The following is a 26798-nucleotide window of genomic DNA, read 5'->3' on the forward strand; positions in this document are numbered from 1 at the left end:
CCCAGGCCGACCCCCACCAGATCCCTCCGTGGAACCCAGGCCGACCCCCACCAGATCCCTCCGTGGAACCCAGGCCGACCCCCACCAGATCCCTCTGTGGAACCAAGGCTTATACCCGGCAGATCCCTCCATGAAACCCAGGATAAGGACTTGGCAGATCTATAGGAGAACCCAGGCTGATTACTTGCAGATCCCAGGATATTCCCTGGCAGACCCCGGCCGGACCCCCGGGAGATCCCTCACACCCCCCTGACCCCGGTATTTCCTCCTCAGTGCGGTCACTCACCGTCGCTCTCGGCCCTCACCAGCAGCGACATGCCCTTCAGCCGGTCCACATAGCCGGAGGAGACGTGCCCGGTGCCCCTGTCATCCCACTGGCGGTCCTCGTTTAGAGTGTAGACCTTCACCCGCCGCCGGGTGTCCGTCATCCTTGGTGCCCTGTGCAGGCCCGATCCCCGGGCTATCCTAAAATCCGCGGGCCGGCCCAGTCTACGTGCTCCGGGGGTAAGTCTCCACAGCAGGCCGCACAGCACAGGCCCCGAACCTCCGGCCTCGTCCGACTTCGCCTTGACGGTGCTGGCGGCAAAAAAAAAAGGAGGAGCCCGGGCCTCGCCTGAGTATCCCGGCCGCCGCTCTCCGCTCGCTGCCCGGTGTCCCCGCCCTCTCTAGCCGGGCCTGGCCCAGAGTGTCAGTCACAGCGCCGCCATCTTCCCGCGGCCCTCCTCCCGCCGCCTGCGTACAGCCCGCCTTCCATTAACCCCGCCCCTTCCTTCAGTGACCCCTCCTCCGCGCCCCGCCCCTTTTCAGTTCACTCTTCTACCTTCCTTCAGGAGAGTTTCATGCCATAAACATGGGGCCCCTGGACTCCCTATCACCACAGCAACGGGGCCCTCTGTGTGCTCCCCCAACACAGGAGCCTATATATCACCCTTCACCTCAAACATGGGGCCCCTGAACTTTTTATCACCACAGCAACGGGTCCCTCTATGTGCTCCCTCACCTCAAACATGGGGCCCCTGGACTCTATCACCATACAAATGGGGCTCTCTGTGTGCTTCCCCAACACAGGACCCCATATATCATCCCACACCTCAAACTTGAGGCCCCTGTACCCTCCATCTCCACACAACCTATGTAGCTTCTCTTACCTCAAACATGGGGCCCCTGTACTCTCCAACACCACATAAATGGGGCCCTCTGTGTGCCCCCCCCCAGGACTCTATAGCTTCCCCCACCTTAGACAAGGGCCCCTGTATCCTCCCTCACTTCACACACGTGGGGCCCCTGTTCTTTTTAAAACCAGGGCCTAACTTTATAAATAGGGCCCTCTGCACCTCCTGTCACTAATGAGTACTACCTCAAGGGCCCTTTTGTATCTCCTCTTGCAGAAGGGCCCCTCTGTTTCCTCCTCCCCCTCACCTTGCACACGGGTCCCCTACATGCTACGTCTCCCACATGGGTCCCCATCACCCCTCTTTTGTACACAGAACCTCTCCATCCCCCCCATACAAAACAATTTGGCCCTATAGGGCCCCTTCATACCAGGCACACCGGGCTGTGTTGCACCTGATGGAAGAACATTGCGATTTGCTTTTGTGGTTCAGGTTTTGAAAATAAAGGAGATGCCGCATTGCTGCTCAGCACCCTTACAATGCGCTATGGTGCATCCCAACCCACTGCAACGCATGGAATGCAAGTTATGGCCTCCCAGCCCCCGCTCCTTGCACGGACAAACAAATAAATTGTGCAATATAATAAAAAACCATGCAGGAGACATGCGCTGCATTCAATGCACTGAAATCCTGCAAGAATGACCATCGCACGGGATACAGAATGTGAATGCATAGGATATCATGCAGAAGGAGGCGAGTATTGGGGGAGGCAAAAATACAATATAGCAATGCAGCGCCTGTGTAATGTGTGTAAATGCACTCTGTGAATGCAAAATGCGACGCTCCCAGCGTGACTCGCCCGTCACGTTATCCTGGATAAGCCACCTCCAATGTGTTCTGAATTGTAGCCATGCCAATGCTGCAATAGTGCAAATGGGCCCCGTGCATCACGTTTGCATAAGGCAGCTGTAGGTAGGTGCAAACAGTGCTGCTGTACCACGGTCCCCGTATTCTCCTCAGCTAGGTCAGTTCATTATGGGGGGCCCCAAGTCAGTTCTGCAGTTGGTGGTGTAATGGAGCCAGGTTAATTCATGTAAATGCTTATTATAGGTCCAGTAGTGCAATATGACCCAATGCCACAGGAACAAAATCCCCAGGGGGGTTAATGCACCCTCATCATTAATCATCAGGTGTGGGAACTCAGAGAGGGGCAGGAACTGGGTGCACCAGTGGGGGCTTTAGGACCCCTGGACCCTTTAAAAAAACAAACCACTTTCCTTCCTGTGGCACTTCTGTTTATTTGTTGTTTTTTACAATTCCCAACCTGGTGGAATGGCTGACATGCTCCTTATCCATTACGGATTTTAGCTGCACCTGTGCAGGTGATCTGGAGGAGGTCATGTGACTGCTGCAGCATGTGAGCAGAGCTGGAACGTCCCAGAGACTGTGTGTACAGCATGGTGCCAATTCACCGATGATACAGGTAAGGGCCCATTCTGTCAATGTTTATCTGCAATGCATGCACGACTGCAGGTCACTGCCAGGATTTAAAGCAGACGTACGCAATACCTGCACCATGTTTATTCTGTGTTCTGATTTTGTATTACTGCATGTGGGTCTGTATAACTGCCTTTTTCTCTTAATGCAAGTTGTGGATCAGGGCAAATACAAAATATGGTTTCTATATTGTATAGATCAGCGATTCTCAACCTTTGTGCTGCACCAAATCATCAGGTGCAATGTGGGAAATGATCCAATGTCACTTAATTGGTCTGAAAACTATTTATTTACTGCAAATAATTTTTCTTTGTTTGTCTATGCCTACGACATATAGCGTCAGGCAAAACAATGATATACTCTTCCAGTAGGTGGCAGCAGGTAGCTAATTACCCTGTGTATAGGCCATTTTGGTTTGGTGGTGTGCTGTGGGATATGTAAAATATGTGCTGTGACTTGGGAAACCTGGCAAATGCATTGATCTCGCAATGTCATGCAGCTCAGCTTCACTGCTGTATCGGGATTCAGAAGTCACATGATCAGGGCGCATTCACATGGGTGGTGGGGAATGGGGCAATAACTGCTTTCTAAACAGGGCCATGAGGTTGGGACAAATGGAGGGGGCCGATGAGTACTCATCTGAACCACAACAATGCAGGAGTTTTTGGATGTGGCGCATTTGTCTGTCTGCCTCCTGGGAGCTGCAGCAAGGCCATAAGGGACAGAGGGTAAAGGGGTAAAGAGGTAAAGACTGTCTGACTCGTCTCAGGTGCTAAAACTTGCCCTGTTGTTTTCCTATCTCAGACTTGTGCCAGTGTCCTTCATACACATTAAAACCATTTTCTCTCCCTAATGTTTGACAAAGATCATGAAAATTAAAGGGAGCTTCCGCCCACATGCAAGTTATGGTTCTCTCAGACACCAGTAAAAATGATTAAAGCGTGCCTAAACTCAGAATTTTCACTTTACATGTAAGGGTAGACAATTCTATGTTATCTAAAAATTCTGTGTTTTTTTTTTTTTTTAAGTGCAACACCCTTTTTAAAAAAAAAAAAAAAGGGTGCAGCATCGCCCTCTATTTCTTGATTGCCTAGGCGATCGAGAATGAATGGGAGCACAAAGCCTCCTGGGATACCTACGTCACACATCCCGGGAGGCTCTTGGGTTCTCCTTCTGCGCATGCAAAAGGGGAAAAAAAGCCGATCTCAAGCATCCGCAAATACGTCACCTGACCAAGGCGCCTGGCTCAGGTGACGTATTAAGAAGAACCCGAAAGAAGAGGAGAAGATGGCGACGCCTGGAGCGCTGGCTTGAAGGTACCGGCACGACGCAGGACCCCATGGAAGAGACCTGTACACCAAACTACTGAGCTGGGGGGTTTAAGGTAAGTGAATTTTTTTTTGTTTTGGACATTTTTTAATTTAGTTCTAATTTAAATCAATCGTTCTCTACAGATGACATATTATGGAATGACCTTTGCACGGGATGCTTTTGTGGGCAGGGGGGATGCAATATAGCAACTCAGCGCCCGTGCAATGTATGTAAATATATTCCCGGTTGTATTCTTTATAATGACTTCAGCTATGGTATTGGTTTCTCAGTGACAGGTCCACTTTAAGGCAGGCGGCACGGTGGCTCAGTGGTTAACACTCCGGCCTTTGCAGCGCTGGGTCCTGGGTTCATTTCTCAGCCAGGACTCTATCTGCATGGAGTTTGCAGGTTCTCCCTGTGTCTGTGTGGGTTTCCTCTGGGTACTCCGATTTCATCCCACATCCTAAAAACATGCAGTTAATATTCACTTTATACTGTGATAATCACATATGTCTATGGTAGGGACATTAGATTTCAAGCTCTTTTGACAGCTAGTGACATGACTATGGAGTTTGTACATCGCTACGTAATATGTCAGCACTATATAAATACTGGATGATAATAAAAACACCAAGAACGGGTGGTGGTGAAGGTGGAGGAGTTATATATATTTATTTATTATTAAGTGTGTATAAATATGGAGGCCACTTACCCTCCAAGTAAAATACTCTATGCTGAGCCGATAGTTGGTACAATCCAGAATCTCTCTTTTTTTCCCATTTGTATGAATTACACCCGTGTATAAACCAGAATTCATTTTGCTGTAATATGCAAACTGTCTTTAGGCTTCTCTTTGTTGTTCCATTCACCTGGAGAAGCACAGAAAACAAACCTGGGCCCCGAGTGGATCTGATTGGAGTTTACACAGGACTGAGCCCCCTTCTCTTCCCCATGTGACTGCTTTTTGGCTCAATGATTGGCTGGTCAGATACTCCATGCCCTACCCTGGAGGAAGGAGAAGTTCTATTTCACTTTCTCCCAGGTGGTCAAACAGATATTTATTTAACAACAATGTTTCTATTTTTACATCTGATTGGTATGCTATTGCACTTTGATTTTACAATGCGTCTCTTTGAGTACACAGATAATTCTTTTCTTGATACGTTCAGAAATTATGTTGAGTTTCTGTGGATCTGGATCTCAGAATTGGTCAGCATTCAGAATTATTGCATCATGCAAGTGAACTCTAACCTTAGAACTTCATATTCTTACTATTAAGAAAGCTGATTCTGGACTCTGTCAGGCTGCAGTCCGTATCTAGTATACCAACTGCCAAAAATCCACATATACCGGTAGTTGTGTTCTTTTTAAAATACTCCTAAAGAATCGGTTTTATACCTGCGAAACGCATTGAGTTGGAGGTGGATAAAATAAATCAAGCCCCTTGTATATTATGATATTATATAACATGTAGTAGCCATTGTGTTGTTTTTGATAATACAGAAATGTTGTTGTTTATTAGGAAAGGTTGTTTTTAAATAAATGTATATTATTTTATTTTGGGTTTTAAAATGATACCTTAAATCTTTTTCCCTCGGCGTATCTTAACTAATAACTATATATATATATATATATATATATATTTATTTAGTTGTGCACTTGGAGCTCTATTTATAAATTATTCCCTGTTGAAATCGCTGATAAAATTCATTTAATTGCAAATTATTTCCCATTGTGCACTATTGATGATTGGCCACTAGGTGGCAGAACGAGTCATTGTTTTAATAGGAGACCTGTAGAAAAATGTATTATTATTAAACAGTATTTTAATAGCGCCAACATATTACGCAGCGCTGTACATTAAATAAGGGTTGCAAATGACAGACAGACAGTGACACAGAAGGAGAAGTGGACCCTGCCCTGAAGAGCTTTCAATCTAAGAGGTGGGGGAAGTATCGCACAATAGGAGGGAGATATGGGGTGATGGGAAGTAGTGAGGGTTTAGGAGACAGAAGAAGACGGGTAGGTGAGGGTGAAGCGTTGGGTTTTGAGGGCTTTTTTAAATGAGCAGAAGGTAGGAGAAAGCCAAATAGGACGGGGAAGACCATTCCAGAGAGTAGGGGCAGCTCTAGAAAAGTCTTGGAGCCGTGCGTGTGAGGAGTTTATGAGTGAGGAAGTCATTAGGAGGTCATTGGAGGAGCGAAGAGTTAAAATATGACCATAGAATTCACCACCAGCCAATTTCAGAGGAATTTATTATTAGAACCCTTGGTGTTCATCTAGAATTATGGAAGCCACCATAACTAGGACAGGAATGTCTATTAGTTTTTTGGACAATGATGATGATAGCCCTGAATCTTATACCTTGACATTTTTTAGTGCCCATTTTTCTGTCCTTACAGACCCCCATTTTAAATAAGACTGACCCCAAATATGCTCAGTTTTAAAATCCCAATGAATTCCTTTTCTAATTCCTATTTCAGGATATGCTATGTCATTGGTAAATAGGTCACATGACCAGTTCAGTATCCAAAATTTGTTCCCAGGTGCCGCCATTGATTGGCTGGTAGTGTGCCTAGCCAATCAGCGTCTCTGACTAAAGTTTGGGCTAATTTCGTATTTGATCATTATTAAATGATTTAGTGTATATTGTGCCTTGTTTATAGCCGATTGTAATCCAGTGCAGATTGCAATATACAATAGAATCTTTAAATAATAAAAGCAAATTGTGAACTGATCTCCATTTTCATGACTTTTTTTTTTTTTTATGGTGTTATAAATTTTGATGGTATTGGTGATGTGCAAATTCCCCACTATGGATGGGATGAAAGGATTTAGAACCCACGGATGAATTTTTTTGCTGTCGGTATCCCTGTTACTTACTTTTTAATTGTTCTGCTCACCAAGATCACCAGGAAAAAAAGTGAAGGTAAATCCAAAATATTTAGATCCAGACTTTATTAATTGATGTGTAATCAGCCAGCATGGCGGATGAACACTTTTGCCTTCCAGCGCTGAGTTCAGGTCACACCAATTATTCTTTTTGTTGGGTTTCCTAGTGTGCCTCAAATTCTCCTTTGAACCATATAGGTTTTTTTTTTATAAATAATAAATTGTACAATTATAAGTTATTACCCTGTCAATTTGCTTTAAATTTGCTTGTAATTTTCATTTATAACACATAGCATTTCATATTGTGACAGCTGTGCACTTTGGCAAGTGGCCACTAGGTGGCAGAACGAGTCATTGTTTTAATAGGAACTGAAACAAGAAATTCAGACTCTTCTCAGCTAATTTAAGAGGAATGGACAGGGAAATCATTTATAAGGGCCCATAGCGTATTCCACACAAAATAATCAAAAATCTTTCTGTTATTATAGAATAAAGTTCAATGGAGCTGTAATTGGCTATGTGTGTTTTGTAATATGATACACAGAATGAATTTGCTATGCCATTTGGGCCCTATCACACATTTACATGCCTGTGTATTAATGCCATATTCCACACTTTGGCTGCTCATTTATTTTCTTTCCACGACAATCCAGAAATCAGACTCCCATAAAACAGATTTATAACTTGCAAAATCATCATTATCATGATCCATTACCTAGGTGTTTTTATGAGGAATGGGTATAACATGAAATACTGTATATCTATGGTGTTCTGACCCTCTGAAACACTGACCCAGAATGTGTAGCTCAGTGCTATATACAGTTAGGGCCATAAATATTTGGACAGAGACAACTTTTTTTTCTAATTTTGGGTCCGTATATTTACCACAATTAATTTTAAATGAAACAACTCAGATGCAGTAGAACTGCAGACTTTCAGCTTTAATTCAGTGGGTTGAACAAAAAGATTGCATAAAATGTGAGCAACTAAAGCCTTTTTGTTACACGATCACTTCATTTCAGGGTCTCAAAGGTAATTGGGCAAATGACTCAGACTATTTCATGGGCTGGTTTGGGCAATTCCTTCGTTATGTCATTATCAATTAAGCAGATAAAAGGCCTGGAGTTGATTTTGGGGGGTGCTTGTATGTGGAAGATTTTGCTGTGAACAGACAACATGCGGAGCTCTCCATGCAGGTGACACAAGCCATGCTTATGCTGCAAAAACAGAAAAAACTCATCCGAGAAATTGCTACAATATTGGGAGAGGTAAAATCTACAGTTTGGTACATCATGAGAAAGAAACATAGCACTGGTGAACTCAGCAACGCCAAAAGACCTGGACGTCCATGGAAGACAACAGTGGTGGATGATGGCAGAATCATTTCTATGGTGAAACCCCTTCACAACAGCCAACCAAGTGACCAACACTCTCCAGGAAGTAGGCGTATCGATATCCAAGTCTACCATAAAGAGAAGACTGCATGAAAGTAATACAGAGGGTGCACTGCAAGGTGCAAGACACTCATAAGCCTCAAGAATAGAAAGACTAGATTGGAATTGCTCAAAAACATCTAAAAAAGCCAGCACAGTTCTGGAAAAACATTCTTTGGACAGATGAAACCAAGATCAACCTTTAGCAGAATGATGGCAAGAATAAAGTATGGAGGAGGCGTGGAACAGCTCATGATCCAAAGCATAGCACATCATGTGTAAAACATGGCGGAGGCAGTGTGATGGCTTGGGCGTGCATGGCTGCCATGGCACTGGGACACTAGTGTTTATCCATGATGTGACACAGGACAGAAGCAGCCGAATGAATTCTGAGGTGTTCAGAGACATACTCTCTGCTCAAATCCAGCTAAATGCAGTCACATTGATTGGGAGGCGTTTCATAATACAGATGGACAATGACCCAAAACATACAGCCAAAGCAACCCAGGAGTTTATTAAAGCAAAGAAGTGGAATATTCTTGAATGGCCAAGTCACCTGATCTGAACCCAATTGAGCATTTCACTTGTTGAAGACTAAACTTCGGACAGAAAGGCCCACAAACATACAGCAACCCCTTATGCTAAGGTCACTGCAGCTGCTGTATCCTCTTCTGAGTCCTTAAAGAATCTGGTTGGTGGACAGCCAATAGGAATCTTCCATTTCATGCAGACAATGAGATGGACCACCAAAGAGGAACCCCTTCTTTTGTAAATAAAAAGAGAAAAGGCCCCAAATTGGGGACTACAGTTTATAGGACATTAAGGTTGTCACCCACTAATGTAGTCAAACACCACATGCTTGCTTATAGCCTGCTAATGTCATATTGAGACTCTGCACCTGAATATTGAGGATTTATTACTTTACCCTAGATGCATCAAGAGAGGCCAGAAGTGGTTTGTTTTAAGGCCATTTTACAACTTAAGTCTGTGAAATGCTCTCCACATGCTTCAAAACCAAAGCATCCACAATTTAAGTAGAGTAGCCAGTCCTCTGCCAGCATGCTGCAGAGAATGAGCCTTCCTTCTTTGTGGAAGCAGTGGTCTCCCCCCAGAGGTTGCACACCCATCCTGCTAAGTTAGAGCTTTCTGATCAGCATGGAGCAGGGGCCTTGCTCTAAACCTAAACTGTAAAATGAGAATAAAAGATGAAAACTTCCATCTTCTATGAAGTCACACTGTTGTCACTACAACTACATGTTGGACTACAGAACTTTCATTTTTACATTTTCAGACTGTAGGTGCAGGTTAGAGAAGTTTATTAGTAAGGGTTAAATTTACTTTAACATGATATTTTGCAAAAATATCACCTATTACATTTTTGTCTCACTAATTTTCTCCCCGCTCTATTCATATCATTGCAGACAGCTCTGAATCATACAGAAATCTGGCATCCCTTATCTCTGGAAATGTAATCTCTGCATCAGCCACTAGATGGCGCTAAATGATCCTGTAATTTACATTATGCCTGCACTATCCCAATGGGATCCACATGGCAAAAATTCTGGTCCTCAGTTTTGTGGGGGAGTTCATTGTCCATCTCCAGTTGGGAGTCAGTCCATTTCCCATCACAAAAGCAGGTGGCTCTGGATCTAAAACTTGCCTCCCGCATTGTCCCTTACATACCACTCCATCATCCATAGTCTTCCACGCTATTGTCTTATGCTTGTTATATTACTTCATTGACCATAAGAAAGGGGGGTACATGGATATATCTAAAACTCGAGCAATTGCAACCTTTAGCACTTTAAAGAGACCTCTACTGAGATTAGGTAAGCGATCATTACTAATAGCTCAGGGGTTAGCACTCTTGCCTTTGCAGGGCTAGATCCCGGGTTGGAATCCCGGCAATTACTCTATCTGCATGGAGATTGCAGGTTCTTCCCTTGTCCGCGTGGGTTTCCTGTGGCTACTCGGGTTTCCTCCCACATTCTAAAAACATGCAGTTAGGTTAATTGGCTCCCCCAAAAAATTTACATTAAACTACATTATAAGGCAGGAACATTAGATTGTGAGCTCCTTCGAAGGACAGTTAGTGACAGTACTATGGACTTTATACAGCGCTGCGTAAGATGATGGCGCTATATAAATACTGTGTAATAGTAATAAAATTACTAAACCTATTCAAATGCTAAATGTCTGCATGTGAAATAGTGACACCCCTGAAACAAGCAAATTTTTAGTGTTTCAGAAGATATTAAAGGCCGAGGATCAAACCACCACCCACTCAAGGGGTCTATTTTAGAACCAGATACATGATCTCCCTATACAGGTCCTCCTTTAACTCGATGTGCCGTGTTTCTTACAGTAGTCTTGCAGTCCTTGTTTGCTCCCGGTGTTGACATTGTCAGGGAAGTGCCCTCAGGCGAACCTTGTCCCATTCAGTTGAGCCCAGCAGGATGGTATAAAGGGCATTAGAAGCCTGTGGCTGGATTCTGGCACCGTGCCACCCTGTGTACCTCACAGTGCAGGTAACTAAATTCTGCTGGCATTCAGCGGCATGAAGTCACTGAGCAGAAACTCCTCAGCGCATAAACTGCTTTCTGACCAGTGCCAAAATTTAGAAAAGTGGAAAAAAAAAATCATTCTACGTCTCACCAGCTGCACCGTTCTACCTGAGCTTTCTTTGCTTTTACTTCTATAAATATGTTAACAATATACCAGTGGATGGATGGTGGCTCAGTGGTTAGCACTCTAGCCGGAGTTTTTTTTTTTTTTTTTGTGTTTTAAAAAAATAAAAATTTTGGACATATTTCGGTGAGTTATGCGGTAATTAGGTGAATTATAAATAATTATTTAGTAATTCAGTGAATTATAGCCTACAATCCTAAAATAAATTTCCATGCAAAAAATATAACACTTTTTGCATGGAAGTTTGGAAAGAATTGTAATACCTGGCATTCGCGTATACGTCCCTCAGCGATTCCTGATGGTGTCCGTGCGTGCGCCCGTCGATGGGGGTCGTAGCGGGAAATTCAAATGTTTTCTATTGGATTCAATACAAAGTTCTGTATCCAATCCAATACAAAATAATACAACATTTATTTGTGGTTTTGTCTATAGGTATGTGGCGTTGGAAATATATTACTATACAGTATACCGAATTATCGCATTTTCAGTATTTTTGATTTATTTATGTATTCTTGTTTAAGCTGATTTTTGTGTTTTTTTATTTAATTTTATTAAAAGTAATTTTTTTTTTTTTTTTTTTTACATGATTGTGTTTCAAACTTTTTTTTTATATTCATGATATCTACTAAACCCTTGTTCAGACATATTTCTGTAAGTTACAGGTCAACAATTTAAAAAAAAATTTCATGAAAAACAGTGTAACGCTTTTGGTACAGAAATCCAGACATGAGTGAAACGCCCAGGTGGTTAAAAACCCCAGAGCAATTCTGGATTCCCAAAATCTTTGCCACGCTTGCTGACTTTTTTTTTCCTTTTATTGCCGGTTAAAGCCCAGCTACACATTTTGGGATGTGGCACCAAAATTGGCAACTAATATTGTAACTTAATCCAAATGAATCTGAAATGAAAATGGAACAAGGAAAATTCTAAACAATCACGTTAAGTGAATGCAAAAATATTATAGAATCAAAGTGGTTAATGTCCTTTTTTCTGGTCAATAAGGTGCTTGCACATTCCACTACAGTTACTTCCTCCTCTGTATGAATTCAACTGGTCCGTGGGTCAGGAAGTAGGTGGTGAGGAATTCAAACAACCTAAACCAATTGTAAAACCTTTAAACGTACCTAAACTCACAATTTTCACCTTACATAAAAGGGTAGACAACCCTTAGGCGATCGAGAATGAATGGGAGCGCAAAGCCTCCCGGGATCAGGCATCCCGAAAGGGTTCCTGGGCTCTTCTTCTGCGCACACCTGAGCATTTCGGGCGTGCACAGAAGGATCAAAAGGAAAAATTTGTCAATCTCGCCCAATATGTCACCCAATCTCGTGCCTGGGACGAGTGACATAGAAGAGAAGATGGCTCCTAGGGCAAATGCCGAGACGACGCAGGACCCTATGCGGGACACCCCAGGAGCAATCGGACTGCCCAGCGGGATTAAAGGTAAGTGTATGTTTTGTTCCCCCGTTTTGGGTTTAGTTCCTCTTTAAACTTTTGACAGGAAACTAAATACCAGGAGAGTCCCTGTCTCTGTATAGGTTCACAGCTACATATTTAATGTACAGCGCTGCATAATGTTGGTGCTATATAAATACTGTCCAATAATAAATGGTTGATACTGGTGATACTTTACACTAATTGAATGATTGCTTATATAATTAGTTGGGCTAAACCTGCTTACCGCTCCTATCCAGGATCCATCACGGGGCGCCACCATCTCTCTTCTTCCTCCTCCAGACGATTCTTACCCATTGTGATTGGTCGTGCTGGGATTATATAACTCCCATGCAGGCGTGTGGGAGCTCATTAACCCCAGCACAAGGAAAGCAGGGCCTAAAGGCATGCTCAGCATCCGCTTTGCAGCTGAAACCTGGAGCGATCAGGCAGGTAGGACAGGTTATTGCTGAAGGGGCGCGGCCTGTCACTTACTGTAATAATTGAATAAGTGAAACTGTCATAAAAATAAAAAACAAACATCACTTAACTTTACTTCTGCAGAGCCCCTGATCCCTCCACACCTGGCCTTGGTTTTGTCCCAAACTGTCTTGGAATCCTCCTTTATCCCAGTGCAGAGGAAGCGCCAGGTGCCGCCATCTTCTCCCTTCCTCTGGCTATGTTACCAAATCTTGCACCGCGCAGGTGTGTGATAAGGTGACATATGCTGCTGTAAATGGAAAAAAAAAAATTACTCATCTCACTGCACATGTGCGAGATCTGCACTTTTTTAATGCCTGGAAAAGCCCCAGAAGGAGCAGCCCGGAGCCTTCATGACGTAGGTATCCCAGGAGGAGCTGCACTTCCAATTACATTTTTTTTTTTTATTTTAAAAAAAAAAAAACAACTTGGGGGGCCACAAGCACATTTTTTTTCCATTTTATATAAAGCAAATATTTTGGTGATAGGTGCACTGAAAAAGTAGAACTTTAGTGAATGAACTTCTTTAAATAATGTGTAAAAAAAATTGACCGGGCTCCCCAGCAGTGGCAACCCCCATGGCACTGACGCGTCTGAACCCAGTCAGTCCAAACAGGTGATCGCTGCATTGCCAATACATATACCACAATAGGTCTTTTTTATTAAAGCTCTCCAAGACTGCAGAATATACACTTCCATTAGTGAACCTGGGTGATCCAGCAAACCTGGATTTAATTTCTTCAGTCATTTGCTATTTGTCAGAAAATGTTTTGAATCCTGGACCTGATCCATTCCAGGTTTGCTGGTTCACCCAGCTTCACTGATGTGTGTATCTTCTCCAGCCTTGGAGAGCTTTAAGAAATCGGGCCCTATGACTGGCACTACGCTGATGGATTTTTCTTTCTGGGAACTTCCATGTATGGGAAGCCCAAACACTGAAGCATAAAAAATGGCTGGTAAGCCCTTCTTTATGACCACTCATCCATTATAAAGTGAGACCCCCTGGCAACCCTAAATAATTTGTATAACCTAAAAATAAATCTCATTGTGCCCAAAAAAAACCACACTTGTTGCTTTGGCTGGTAATTGAGGATAAATAATTTACAGCGCCTTCAGTTACAGAGGTTAGTGAGGACTTGTGTCTAAATTTATTTACTACTTTTCCAAATGTATAACACGGGTGTAATCATTTGTCATACAGATTTCAGGGAATATAAATTCAGATATCCCTGGCTGGTGAGCACATTCCTCTATGAAACATTTTCATCCTGTTCACTAAACAATAATTCAAGTAAAAAAGTAACAGTCTATATAATAAGGAACACAATGGTTCTCCTAACACACCTTGCTTTGTTGACACTTCATTTTTCCTTACAGTTTGGTAAATTGTTGCTGCTCAAATAGTCAGCTAATGATTAATTTCTTCTACAGTACACGTGAAGTGTTTACATCTCTCACCCTAATGTATGTTTAAGATTTACTTGTGTCTTTCTAAGGAAATCCGTGAGAAATATTAATATCTGCACACTTGTCCCTGATTGTTTATATAATGTATGCTACAACCTAGACTGGACCTCGATATTAAAAGTGTTGTCCTAAAATCTAAAGCAGTGTTTGCCAACCTTTGTAACATGGAGAACCCTGTAAACAACTTTCAGGTCTCAGGGAACCCCTTCTATAAATATTATATCCACAGATCACAGTAAATTAGTGTGGTGGTCAGTGGGAAGAATTCCTCTTACATTGCTGGCTATTGGGAAGAATGTCACCCTTACAGATAGCCAACAAGATCCTTGGGGTCACATAAACTTGAGAGGTGCAAACTGTTCATTGCTCAATGACCCCCCAGCAACCTCTGGAGGAACTTTGGTTGAGAAATACTGGTCTGAAGCAATTCAGGTAATTCTTAATAAAATACATAATAAATGAGTGCATTTGAGCAGTCTCGTCTGGACTACTGTAACATCCTTCTCTCTGGTATTCCACTAACCCAACTCTCTCCTCTACAATCTATTATGAATACTGCAGCCAGACTCATCCATCCTTCCCACCTACCTACCTCATATACATCCTTCCCACCTACCTACCCCATACACATCCTTCCCACCTACCTACCCCATACACATCCTTCCCACCTACCTACCCCATGCACATCCTTCCCACCTACCTACCCCATGCACAGCCTTCCCACCTACCTACCCCATGCACAGCCTTCCCACCTACCTACCCCATGCACAGCCTTTCCTCCTACCTACCCCATGCACAGCCTTTCCGCCTACCTGCCCCATACACTGCCTTCCCGCCTGCCTGCCCCATACACTGCCTTCCCACCTGCCTGCCCACCTACCTACCCCAAACACAGCCTGCCCACCTACCTACCCCATACACAGCCTTCCCGGCACTCCTCCTCTGCCACTCTTTGTAGTTCTCTTCATTGGCTTCCATTTCACCTGAGAATCAAATTCATCTCCTTTGCTTTGCCTTCAAATCCCTCCACAGTTCTTGTCTCGCTTACATTTCTGACCTGATAGAAAAATACCCCCCTAGCTGCTTTCTTCGCACCTCCAATGATCTACTAATGACTTCCTCACTCATACCCTCATCACACGCACAGCTCCACGACTTTTCTAGATCTGCCCCGACTCTCTGGTATGGTCTTCCTCGTCCTATTCAGCTTGCTTCTACTTTCTGGTCATTTAAAAGAGCACTCAAAACCCAATGCTTCAACCTCACCTACCCGTCTTCTCCTGTCTCCAAAATCTTCACTACTTTCTACCACTACATATCCCATCTCCTATTGTGTGCTATTTCCCCTCTCTCATAGATTGTAAGCTCTTCGGGGCAGGGTCCTCTCCTCCTCCTGTGTCACTGTCTGTATCTGTCTGTCATTTGCAACCCATATTTAATGTACAGCACTGCGTAATATGTTGGTGCTATATAAACACTGTTTAATAATAATACATTGTGGTTGTTGTGTTTGTGGATGCCGTGCAGTAATACAACCTTCCACATACTACCCTGAAGTAGGGGAACTGTTGCTATCCCAAAAACAAACAAAACAAGCTTTTTGTATCGAACCCAATAAAGGTATTTCCTAGACTGAATGCTATGTACACATGTCAGATAATCATCACCAAACCAAGATGGTCACACGACCACAACAACTGATTGATGAACAAACACTGTGCAATAGGGGGGAGCACAGTAGTTGCTGCTCACTCGTCCCCCTCCTTCCCCTCTCCATAGAACAGATCAGCGCTGTGTATACAGCACACATTCATTCATCTGTCACTAAAAACTATCACGATGGATTGCTTCCACCTCCATAGGATAATAAAGAAGGCTTTGCACATTAAGCTGTGCTTCCATGTGTTACTATTATTTTTTACTATTTATCTCTTATTGTCTTGGACGCTGCTGTTATTGGCTCATGTAAAATATAGCAGCCTGGACAACTTCCTAGACATTACACCAGTTACTTTAAATTTCTGAATCCCAGCTGTAATTGTTAGCTACAGTCCCCGATGAAGATAACTAATAACTAATCAACGTCATTCCTAACACTCGGTGATCACTGATGGAGGCTAGGTAAAATAAGCCTTCTTTCCTAAGATGTCACCGTAAGCAAAATGTGCCATTTTCATCTGTCTAATACTATAATCAATAAATACAGTTACAGTATTAAAAAAAAAAGGTTCATTTGCAGCACCTGTATTTTTCCTATTCTGAATGTGTGGATGCTACAAAATATCAGTTATTATGTGCTGGGTATTTTACTGCACATATTAACACTGCATTAGATACATCTGAATTATAAATTCCCAGATTTTGTCTTTTCTTTTCCATCATGAGCAGAAAATAATGTAAAGTGCATAGCGCTTATCATTCGGAATCAATGTAGTTTCAGTTTGGGAGCAGCGGCGTGCGGTACTCATACCAGGTTACTATAACCTTACATTTACATTGTTCACTTGTGTGGGTGATCTGTACCAGCAAAGTACATTTAATCTTTTTGGACACAAGAAAAGAAACCTTTGCACCCAAATCTGCGATGAAGAAGATTGCTTACCCAGGGCAGAGTTTCTTTTCCATAAGAGGTTTATATGCCTTCAAACAAAAATAAATAGAACACTGGTGGTATTAATTATATAAATGTAGGGGGCTGAGCTGACCGGGTACACAATTCTATTTCAGCAGCCAATACATAAAGGAAGTAGTAGTGTTGTGTGTCCAAAAAATCAACTTTACCCTAAACAAGTCTCCACTGCTACTGTAATGGGAAGATTCTGATGCACTTATGTAATGCTGCTCCTTTAAAAAGCTCCTAAACTTGAAAACTTAGCTACAAGTGCAGCCTTATAGACTGTTTTCTTTTTAGTAGCTTCTGCCTTCCTCCTCTTTCTTTTTTTTCGTAGCGTCTGCCTTCCTCTGTGCTCCCACCAGATAAACCGGGGCCAAAGCAAGGAGCGTGCAGGATAAGGCATGGATTGGCTTCTCCTCCTTAAATCATATGTAAATTTAGAATGTTTATTTTACATAAAAGGGTAGACAAAAAAAAAGGTGCAGCACAGTCCCCTAATTCTCGATCGCCTGAGCCAGGAGTCAGCAAAGTTTTATGGCCACTAGGTCATTTATGGGGTGAGCGGGAGCACACTAGGCCAGACCCGCACTAATGGCTCTACCCACCACCAGGGAACGCCTCCTAAAGTGAAATCCCTCTACTCCGTATGCATTGTGGAGGTGAAGGATTTACCTTCAAGGAGCTTTCCCTATTTACCGCGTTGGCGGAAGTATCAACGCCGGCAGCGGTAAATAGGGGAGCAACTGCAAGGGGGGCACACCGGGGCTCCGACTCTGCTGGTTCCTTATGCCCCCTGGCCAGTCTGCTGGCATTCCATGGCTCCGGAGCTGCCGGTTGTTGGCCGGCATTAGGCCAGGACAAACTACCGGCTAGGCCGTATCTGACCTAAAGGCCGGAGTTTGCCAACCCCTAGGCAGTCGGGAATGAATAGGAGCGCAAAGCCTCCTGCGATACCTACATCGGGCATCCCAGGAGGCTTATGGGCGCTCCTTTTACGCATGCCCAAGCATCCCAGGCATGCGCAGAAGGAGCCTTTTTGCACAAAAGGAAAAATTTGCCGCTCTCACGCATGCGCAGTGTGATTCACAATTTTTTTTTTCATCCTACGTCGCACTTGGGTCAGGTGATGTAGGATGAAGAACAGGAAGAAGCCATCCAGCACCTCTTCCTGTACAAAAACCTTACAAACCATGCTGTGCCTAGGGCCCAAAAAAGTTGTTGACTTTAAACAAACAGAACTGTCCTGAACTGTAAAGTTACACAACTATTACCTAGGATTCCCCAGATTGTATTTATTTTCATTGAGTAGGTAAGCAGTTTTGGGAACAAACTAAAGTGGGCCTTTCTGATTTAAGAAGCATAGACCACAGACCTCTTTGTTCCCCTCTCCAGCTAAAGAAGCTAAGGTGGCCACCTCCTCTACCTATCCCTGGATTACCTTCTCTACCTACCCCTCAGTCCTGCAGGAAAGAGGAAGAATCATTTAGGTTTTATATATTAATACCTGAATTCTGGCTAGATAGACTGACTCTAATTTGCATTGGTGACCATTATCATTGAGACTGAATGTGATGGTAAATCTTATATTTTACATCTGCCACAAGAACAAGAGAGCAATGGTAACTCATCCAATAGAGGAACAATAAAGTTCTAGTGATAGTTGTCTAAATGGAAAATTCTTTTAACTTGGTAAAGAGGCTCTTCTTGACTTTAACACCTGGAACACTCTGAAATAGATTTCAAAAAGAGGAAAGCAACAAAAGAAGGCTTTTTAAGTGTCACTCTATTATTTGCTGTTTAAAAACAGGTAATTGCTTTATTTCTTTCAAAAGTACATAACATTACACAAAATACATAGTCATACATGAGTGTTCTCACACCTAGTAAACAGTATTTGGGGGTGACAACTGAACTTAATTTGCTATTGGTATACTTTTAAATGTGAGTATAGACATACGTTGTTGTGTGTTGTGACATACGCGTTTCACCTAAAGCGGCTTCCTCGGGGGTTTTGGAGAACTGAATAGTAAAAGTTCAGACTAGGGACTCAATGTATTCGGATCATTAAAAGCAGGTAATGTTGGTTTTGTAAGTTAGCTGCATTGCGTTCAATGGAATAGTTTACTTTGCGATCATATTATGGGGTAACAGGCCTCATATTAGGAAGATTGGTTCCGAAGAACAACCAGTACAAATATTGGGATAGACCTTCAAAGATTTAGTGGGATGAATGACCTTTGTACCATGGACTTGACTGGTAAGGTACGCCAATGTTTCTATCACAATGTTGGATTGGATATATTGATGTGAAAAAGTTGCTATTTTTGAGTAAATATTTGGTGATAACCTTAATACCAATAGAATATGTTTGTTATGGTGTAGTATAAGAGCAGCCAGCCAACATTCTGAAATAACCTTTGGTTCTTAAAGAATCCTAATGATCAAGCAAGAATTCCTCTTACATTGCTGGCCGTTGGGAAAGAATATCACCCTTACAGATAGCCAAAAAGATCATTGGGACACTTACACTGACCTGAGAGGTCAAACTACTCAAAGAACCCCCAGAAACCTCTGAAGGAACCCTGGTTGAGAATTCTTCTCCCTTCCTGTGACACGTCTGGGACAGGAAGTGATGGTAACTCTATTCAATAGAAGACAGGTAGCAATTCATAAAGTCACCGTCCTTTCCTACTGTATTCGGATTCCATAAAAAACAATTGGATATATAAACACCCTCCCATAGGATCATAAAGGAGAGTGCACATTGCTATATTTTACCTTTAGGGCAAAGTTCCCCAAAAACACAGGTTCAGTTTTTCTTGTTTTTGTATAAATAAATTAAAAGAAGGTATAAGATAACCTTCACGTGTTTGCAGGATAGACTTCTTTAATTATTTGATTAAACCTCATAGGACAAAAGACCCTTAATGGGCGGTGTAATGATTCTTTTGAAACTGAAGTGAATGTAAAGACTATCGCTTGAATAGAGATTACTCTCTGAAAAAACTCGATGTACAGCCAAAATTGTGTCCTGCCATGGAGCTCTTGCTGGGCAGACGAAGACCTCAACGCAAAATGTGTATCACATTCCTGTATCACCCTGAAGGAACATCTGTGATGAGTTCCCTTTAACAACTAAATTGTGTAAATCTCACACACGTGTACCAGGAAGCATTCTGAATTTCATACAGGATATTATATCATCAGTGTTATTCCAGCCAGTCCTGGACAGTCCTGCCAACACAAACAAAATCAACAAGAATGCAAGTGAAAGCTAAAATCTCACAGGGTGCGAGCTTGGGTGGCCTCTATATAATTGCCCGTCACATGCCACCTGCAGTATTGTTTTTCTGCTATCTGTTCCAACTAACTGCACCATCACTGCATGCTGTTACCTGTCTGCTGTACCTGTGTTAAAGGCTGTACTATATTCTTCCTAATCTGCATGTATAGACAATTTTGCAATCTCTCTTTTGCTGTGGATATTTTTGTTTACTTCTTGTCCTAAAGACACCACAGAAATAAGAACATTTCACCATAGTAAAGGTGTGCCATAGCTTATTAGGTAGTTTCTCACTGGCTAGATTAGCATTTTGCTAACTTTGCTAACATTGGGGGACCCCCTTCAGGGACCACAGGTCTCGCATGTTCTGTGGCTCTGTCCGAAGAGGTCTTGCGTGCTCTTTGCCTCTGCCCCAAGGGTCTTGCATGTTCTGCTCTGCGCCTCTGCCCCAAGGGGTCTCGCATGTTCTGCTCTGCACTTCTGCCCCTTTGCTCCAAGGGGTCTTGCATGTTCTGCTCTGCACCTCTGCTCCTCTGCCCCAAGGGGTCTTGCATGTTCTGTGCGTCTGCCGAAGAGGTCTCTCGCGCTCTTTGCCTCTGCCCCAAGGGGTCTTGCATGTTATGCTCCCAAGTGGTCTCGCATGTTCTGCTCTGTGCCTCCGCCCCAACGAGTCTTGTGTGCTCTTTGTTTCTGCCCTGAGGGGTCTCACATGTTCTGCTCTGCGCCTCTGCCCCAAGGAGTTTCGCTCGCTCTGCGCCCCTGCCCCAGGAGGTCTCTGGGGGGCTTTCTGTGCCCCTGCCCCAGGAGGTCTCACGCTCAAACCTAAATAACCACTATACATAAAATGCCGCTCTTTAGTCTGGACGCAGAATAATTAATGCTAAATATTTATTGAAATGTTTTGTATTGCTGACAATGTTAATAAATAGGTGAATACAGATTGTATGTTTAGGTTTTTCTAATTGTTAGCACATATTACTAGATGTGATACAATTACTTACTAGACCACTTTGTTTTTGCAATTTATGTGGATATTGGCCTTTTTCCTAATAAATTACTTTTCTATTCCCATTTCTGAATAAATACATAGAGGCGATTCTAGATAACCCAATTATCTGAAATTAAAGCATATCCATGAATTTAGAGGATGCCATCATTGCTTTGTGCCAGGAGCGCCGCTACTTTATGTTCTAATCTTCATAATCGCTTCGGCAGGACATGTACTAAAATTGGAACGATACAGAGACGATTAGCATGGCCCCTGTGCAAGGATGACATGCAAATTCGTGACGCGTTCCATATTTTTACAAATTGCACTGTTGATGTAAATGAATCTGTTTGGGTACCTAACCTCAAGGGATGGGGCAGTACCTTGCACTGATAATGTAAATGGATATGTTTGATTCTGTACTAGTTGAGAATCATGTTTAATACAGAATAATTGTTTTGCCAAAAAACCCTGTATATTTAACTTTGATGTTCTAATCTCCATAACACATAAAAGCATCTGTAGTCCAGCAGGATAGAATTCAGCTGGGGTCACTACACTGATTTAGAGTTCTAGCAGGGGAAGTATTATAACCTTAAAGCTAAAGTTAGGAGCTCACAGTATTTCTGGCAGATTATCTGACTAAACTTGCCCTTTAATAAATTTATGCCAAGCTATATTTCTTACTGGGCCACATGGGTAACTGGCATAGGGGGGCATGGGCACCAGAAACTTCTCAAACTGCTTAGGTCATTTTATTATTATTATATGTTTGTTAATGCTATCTATAGGCACACATGGCCTGAATGATAAACCTTTACCCCATCTTTCTCCCTCTCAAGCTCTCACCATCTGTGGGTACAACACCATCTCCAATCATAGTTCCCTCTCCTGCCTGCTTGCTTTAAGAAACCTTGGACAGCAAATTTGTGTTTCTCTGAGCACGTTTCTGGTTATGTCAGTACAGTACTGATTGTGTGTCTACGGACATTGTGTCAGTACTGTTCTGTCTCTGCGGACACGTTTCTGGTTGTGTCGGTATAATGATTATGGTGTTCTGGACACATTTACATTTTTATTGATAATTCATTGTCCATGTATTTCCTAAGTGTTTATTTAAGCAAAGTATGTGTCTGCTGTGCATGCATGTTGGTGGGGCATCAAACAAAGCAATTTTTGGGAGTGGTGGCTAAAGCTCGGTGGACTTTAGGAGAAAAAAATATATATATAAATTTGGCTTTTGAGTGAATGCAGATACAAAATGTCTTTGATATTCTATCCAGGTATTGCTGTAGTACACTAGCTCACCCCAACAACTTATGTCCTACCTATTAGATTAAAACATACTTTGATATCCAATATCTGTTAGGGGATATTCCACAGGCTTTAGGATGCAGTGCCGTCCAATTCACATATGAGGAGACTTTGCTGGAAAGAATACAGATAAGAGGATAAAACTGAATTGATTTGCTGACTTTAGCACATAGATAGGCACCTGCATACAGTGTTTTCTGTAAAAGCGAGAATATTAAACGCATAATACTTAATATAAGATCCTGTGCTGTAAATATGTTCAGATTAAGAAGATTATAATATATTATTCTCATCATTCATTATTCCGGGTATGCTTTTGGAATATACATTGATATTGAATGACATTTGATTATGTGCTGGTAATAAAACAAATACTGTGAATCGGAGAATGAGAGGAGTGACATTGAGTGACTGTGTTAAAGATCAGGGGTGTCAAACTTTGGCCCGAGGGCCAAATCTGGCAAGCAATGTCCTTTTTTTTTTGCCCCCCCAATGGAGTCAAAAATATGAATTGCAGTTAGCCCGCCGCTGCATTGAAATAGCGGGCTACTACAATTCCCAGCATCACTTGCGTCTATAGACCAGCGGCCTCTCTGCCTATGAGTGGCCCCGCATTGGACTGTTTTATAGACACAAAATAATGCCGGGGATAGCGACCTTTCAGAGTGGCCCCGCACTGGACTGTTTTATAGACGCAGGGAATTGTAGTAGCGGTGCTATTTCAGTTTCAAGTTTGGCCCACGACTTTGTCTAAGTTTTTAATTTTGGCCCACTGTGTATTTGAGTTTGATACCCCTGTTATAGTTGATTGGAATGATATCCACCTTTTAGAAAGAGACCAGCAGTACTTTCCTGATGTTTGTGACTACATGGTAGAAACATCAGATAGATGGTCATGTGCAATGATTGAAGACAATCTGATGGAGTTTAAATATATAAACAAAAAAAATATTTTGCAGGTCAAATTAGACCTAAGGCTAAAAAAACACTAATGCTGTTCTGTATTCATTTAATTCTCATTAAATGTGTTTAATTTTAACTTTGAATCCGCCTCCTGCAATCTCATTGCAATAGAGCTCAGAGGTCTCTTTCCCTTCCAGAAGGGGCTATATGCACTGAGATGCTGAGAAGTCGATGGAGGAATTTGTATCAATGGAGTGCTATAAGGGGATTTTATCTGTAGCTTGTCTCTGCTCACTCTCAACCAAGCAAGTACATTATAATCCATGTTGCACCGCACCTGACCTAAATGGAAGCTGCCAACCCAGTGCATCACAATACACAGCAGCGCGTTGTGTTGAGATGAGATGCCTTTTTGAATTGGGGTGCCATGCAGAATGCCACTGTAATAACGCACGTAAAGTGTGTTGCAGAAATACGTGTGCTAATGTACGCGTTATAGCAATTCACATTAACAAGGTGACCCCAAATATCAAACAATAAAACATATAATGTGCAATGAGGAATTAAATTGGTAATTTACAAAACGCCTTGTTGTAAATTGAGATAATCCACATCCTTGGGTTGCTGCTGTCTCAGGATAAATCCGTTGAAACAAATGCTGTAAATGTGTTCTGTATCAAGGTGAGGATTCCTTCGGGCACAGTTGGGTCCCCCCTGGAGTCATCATATCCAGTTTATGCTCTGACACCCACGTCGTGACTTTATGTACAGTCAATGGAGGGGTAGATGCTGTCCATTATAAAAGTCTTGTCCTATTCCCTAACTAGAGGGGTTTAGTTTATGCCATACTGTGACCACCTTTTCTGGGTGGCTGATTGTGTCCGTCCATTGTTCTGCTGCTTCACTGCTATTGCTGTCACTGCTGATCCACACCTGAAGATATACGAAATAAAATAGAATTGGTTATAATATCAACTCCAATTAAATCCACTGCTATAATCATTTAGATTACTGAACATGTATCAATATTCACTACACATTCTGCAATTATAAAGCAACAATGCATGAAACAACCATGCTTTATATCATCAGAAGGCATTTAACATCCCTAGCGGTAACCTAGTGTGACTCGGGGTAGAAAAAAGTTGCTAAAAGTCACACTCGAGTAGGTAAACCTATAGAAGGTAATAGTAAATAAAGCCTTACCTAATCCGCCGGTGTCCCGCGTCGTCTATGGCCACAATCTCTGTGTTCTTTCTTCTTCCTCCGGCTTCTGCACCGGATAAGTCACCGGGGAGTTCCATTTGTATTGCATTCAATACAAAATAACTGTATTGAATGCAATACATTGGATTTATATGTGTAAAATCAGTACATTGTTTTCAAGAACATTTATTTTACTGTATATATAATAGTATGAGTATAATATGTATTTTTTTTTTTTATTAAAACATTTTTTTAAAAAAATTCTATATTTTTTTTTTTATTTATTCAATTTATTATTTTTACATGATTTTGTGTTTCAAACTTTATTATACTCTTACTATTATATTATACTGTAAAATAAATTTTCATGAAAAACAATGTACCGCTTTTAGACATATAAAACTGGAAAGAAATGAACCACTAGGAAGGTTAAAGTACCCCTGTGTTAATTTTGGGCATGCATGAAAAATGATCACCTGGTGGTTCCTGTGCCTATGCATACCCAGTATATTGTGCTCCAGCAGTCCTAAAAAGCAGTAACCTCTTATGCAAATAGCAACTTTAGGAACCAAACTTTGCAATATTTAGACATTGTTACAATCACCTTCTTAGGGTAAATATCCTCCTATCCAAAGTATACTTTCCTATTTGTGGTCTTTCTGAGCCCTGGTTGTATTGATTTATTGCAGTGATCTGTGGATGTTCACAATCTCCCCTTCTAAATACACCTGTGCTGCTCAGTGTAAATTTAAAATAAATGAAATCCAGCATGGCCAACCAACAGTCCAGAAAGGACCGGAGCAGGTGAAGATGTTGGTGCAGGCACGAGGACTTGTGTATGTCCTATGTGGAAGGTTTGGTGGGTAAAAATCTGCCTTTTCACAATCCTATGGTTGGGCAATCTCAAAGGGGAAAGTTGGCCCAGGTAAAGCATTATTTTCTGTCCAGGACTTGGACTTTTGGAGCATTATTCATGCTATGCAGGTTTATCTTATTACCTCTTTGCCATTGCTATGTGCGCCCCAGACACCCAAAATACAAATAAAATGCAGCAAATATTGCATATAAAACCAACATGTTTTAAGTACTAGAATTTAAATAGAAACATGTGCTGGAGAGAAGAACTGAAAAAAACTTTGACTGATGATACATATTCCTAGTCTAATAAACAAGCTGTAAAAAAAAACTGAGAAATTGAATAGCGTTGTCACTTTCAAGTTCTAAAGTGTGTCAGGGGGGTGTATAAAGGAAGCGCGTTATAAATGTCTTCATGAAACAACCAACATATCTGTTTCAGCTAGTTTGCTTTGTTTGGCTGTAAGTCTGCACTTTAACTTCTGCTTGGAGAGTTCTGCCTCCCAAGATGAGCTCACATGTGTTCTTCTCTACAAAGTAATGTTATATGATTAATACACAGCAGGATGTAGGTGTAATTCTTGAATAATAGGCTCATAAAGGGGTTCTCCGCAGATGTTTCCATCACAGTTGCACCTGCATGTCTCCCCCCATCCTGTGTTGATTAACTTTCCCTGAATTCTCCAGAGAATCTGGCCGCCTTTCAAGACAAGAGAAGAGCGAGCGAGCACACCGGTGTGCCGGATTGAATTTGTTACACAGAGGACCCAGTGTTCGAGATTCTGAAAAGCGGCTCTGTTACTGAACCCAGAGTACAAAACGCAAGATTACCCCTCTTATATTGTCCTTTCTCTGTATTCCAAATTACACACTGTCCTTTTCTGGATGCAGTCCCAGAGACTCAAATTTCACCAATATGTGAATTCCCAGGAGCAGATGGATCAGAAGTACAGTCATCTGCCTTGAGTAAGCCCATATAGAGGATTTTCAGTGCTGGCTTAAAAATCTTGTCACTTATTAAAATCTGCTGCAAGCTTCCGAGAGAAAACAAAGAACTTTGCAAACTGAGATTTACTGCAGCCCAGGCAAAATGGGTATATATTGCCATGAATAAAATGTGAGATTCTAATTAAACATTACTGGTGCCATATTTCATATATTCATAAGAAATACATAGCCTAGGAATGGTCAGAAACAAAAGTAACAAAGTGTGAAACGAAATAAACCAAACTAGCAATAGCCATATATTCACAATCTTCCATCCATTTGGATTTTGTTTTAAATTTGAAGCCTTTTCAGATTTCTGAACCCAAAACTTAAT

At 42.0% G+C, this 26798-nt stretch overlaps 2 protein-coding genes and 1 pseudogene across 4 annotated transcripts in view; 1 reads left to right on the plus strand and 2 right to left on the minus strand.

Moving 5' to 3' along the window:
- PPP4R3A (protein phosphatase 4 regulatory subunit 3A) overlaps nt 1-738 on the minus strand; it is a 23852-nt gene extending 23114 nt beyond the window's left edge. Inside the window, exon 1 of the mRNA XM_072427610.1 lies at nt 287-738. Coding sequence (XP_072283711.1) covers nt 287-428 — 142 coding nt within the window. The 5' untranslated portion in view covers nt 429-738. The remainder of the gene's footprint in view (nt 1-286) is intronic.
- Nucleotides 739-21085: 20347 nt separating this feature from the next.
- The window catches only part of TC2N (tandem C2 domains, nuclear), a 42642-nt gene continuing 36929 nt past the window's right edge, over nt 21086-26798 (minus strand). For all 3 annotated transcript variants that reach the window (XM_072428098.1, XM_072428097.1, XM_072428099.1), the window contains one exon: nt 21086-24349. In XM_072428098.1, the coding sequence (XP_072284199.1) occupies nt 24236-24349 (114 nt within the window). In that variant the 3' untranslated portion in view covers nt 21086-24235. The remainder of the gene's footprint in view (nt 24350-26798) is intronic.
- Nucleotides 21405-21517, plus strand: LOC140342752 (U6 spliceosomal RNA; annotated as a pseudogene).

Source organism: Pyxicephalus adspersus, chromosome 12, assembly GCF_032062135.1.
Source record: "Pyxicephalus adspersus chromosome 12, UCB_Pads_2.0, whole genome shotgun sequence".
NCBI classification, from domain to species: domain Eukaryota; kingdom Metazoa; phylum Chordata; class Amphibia; order Anura; family Pyxicephalidae; genus Pyxicephalus; species Pyxicephalus adspersus.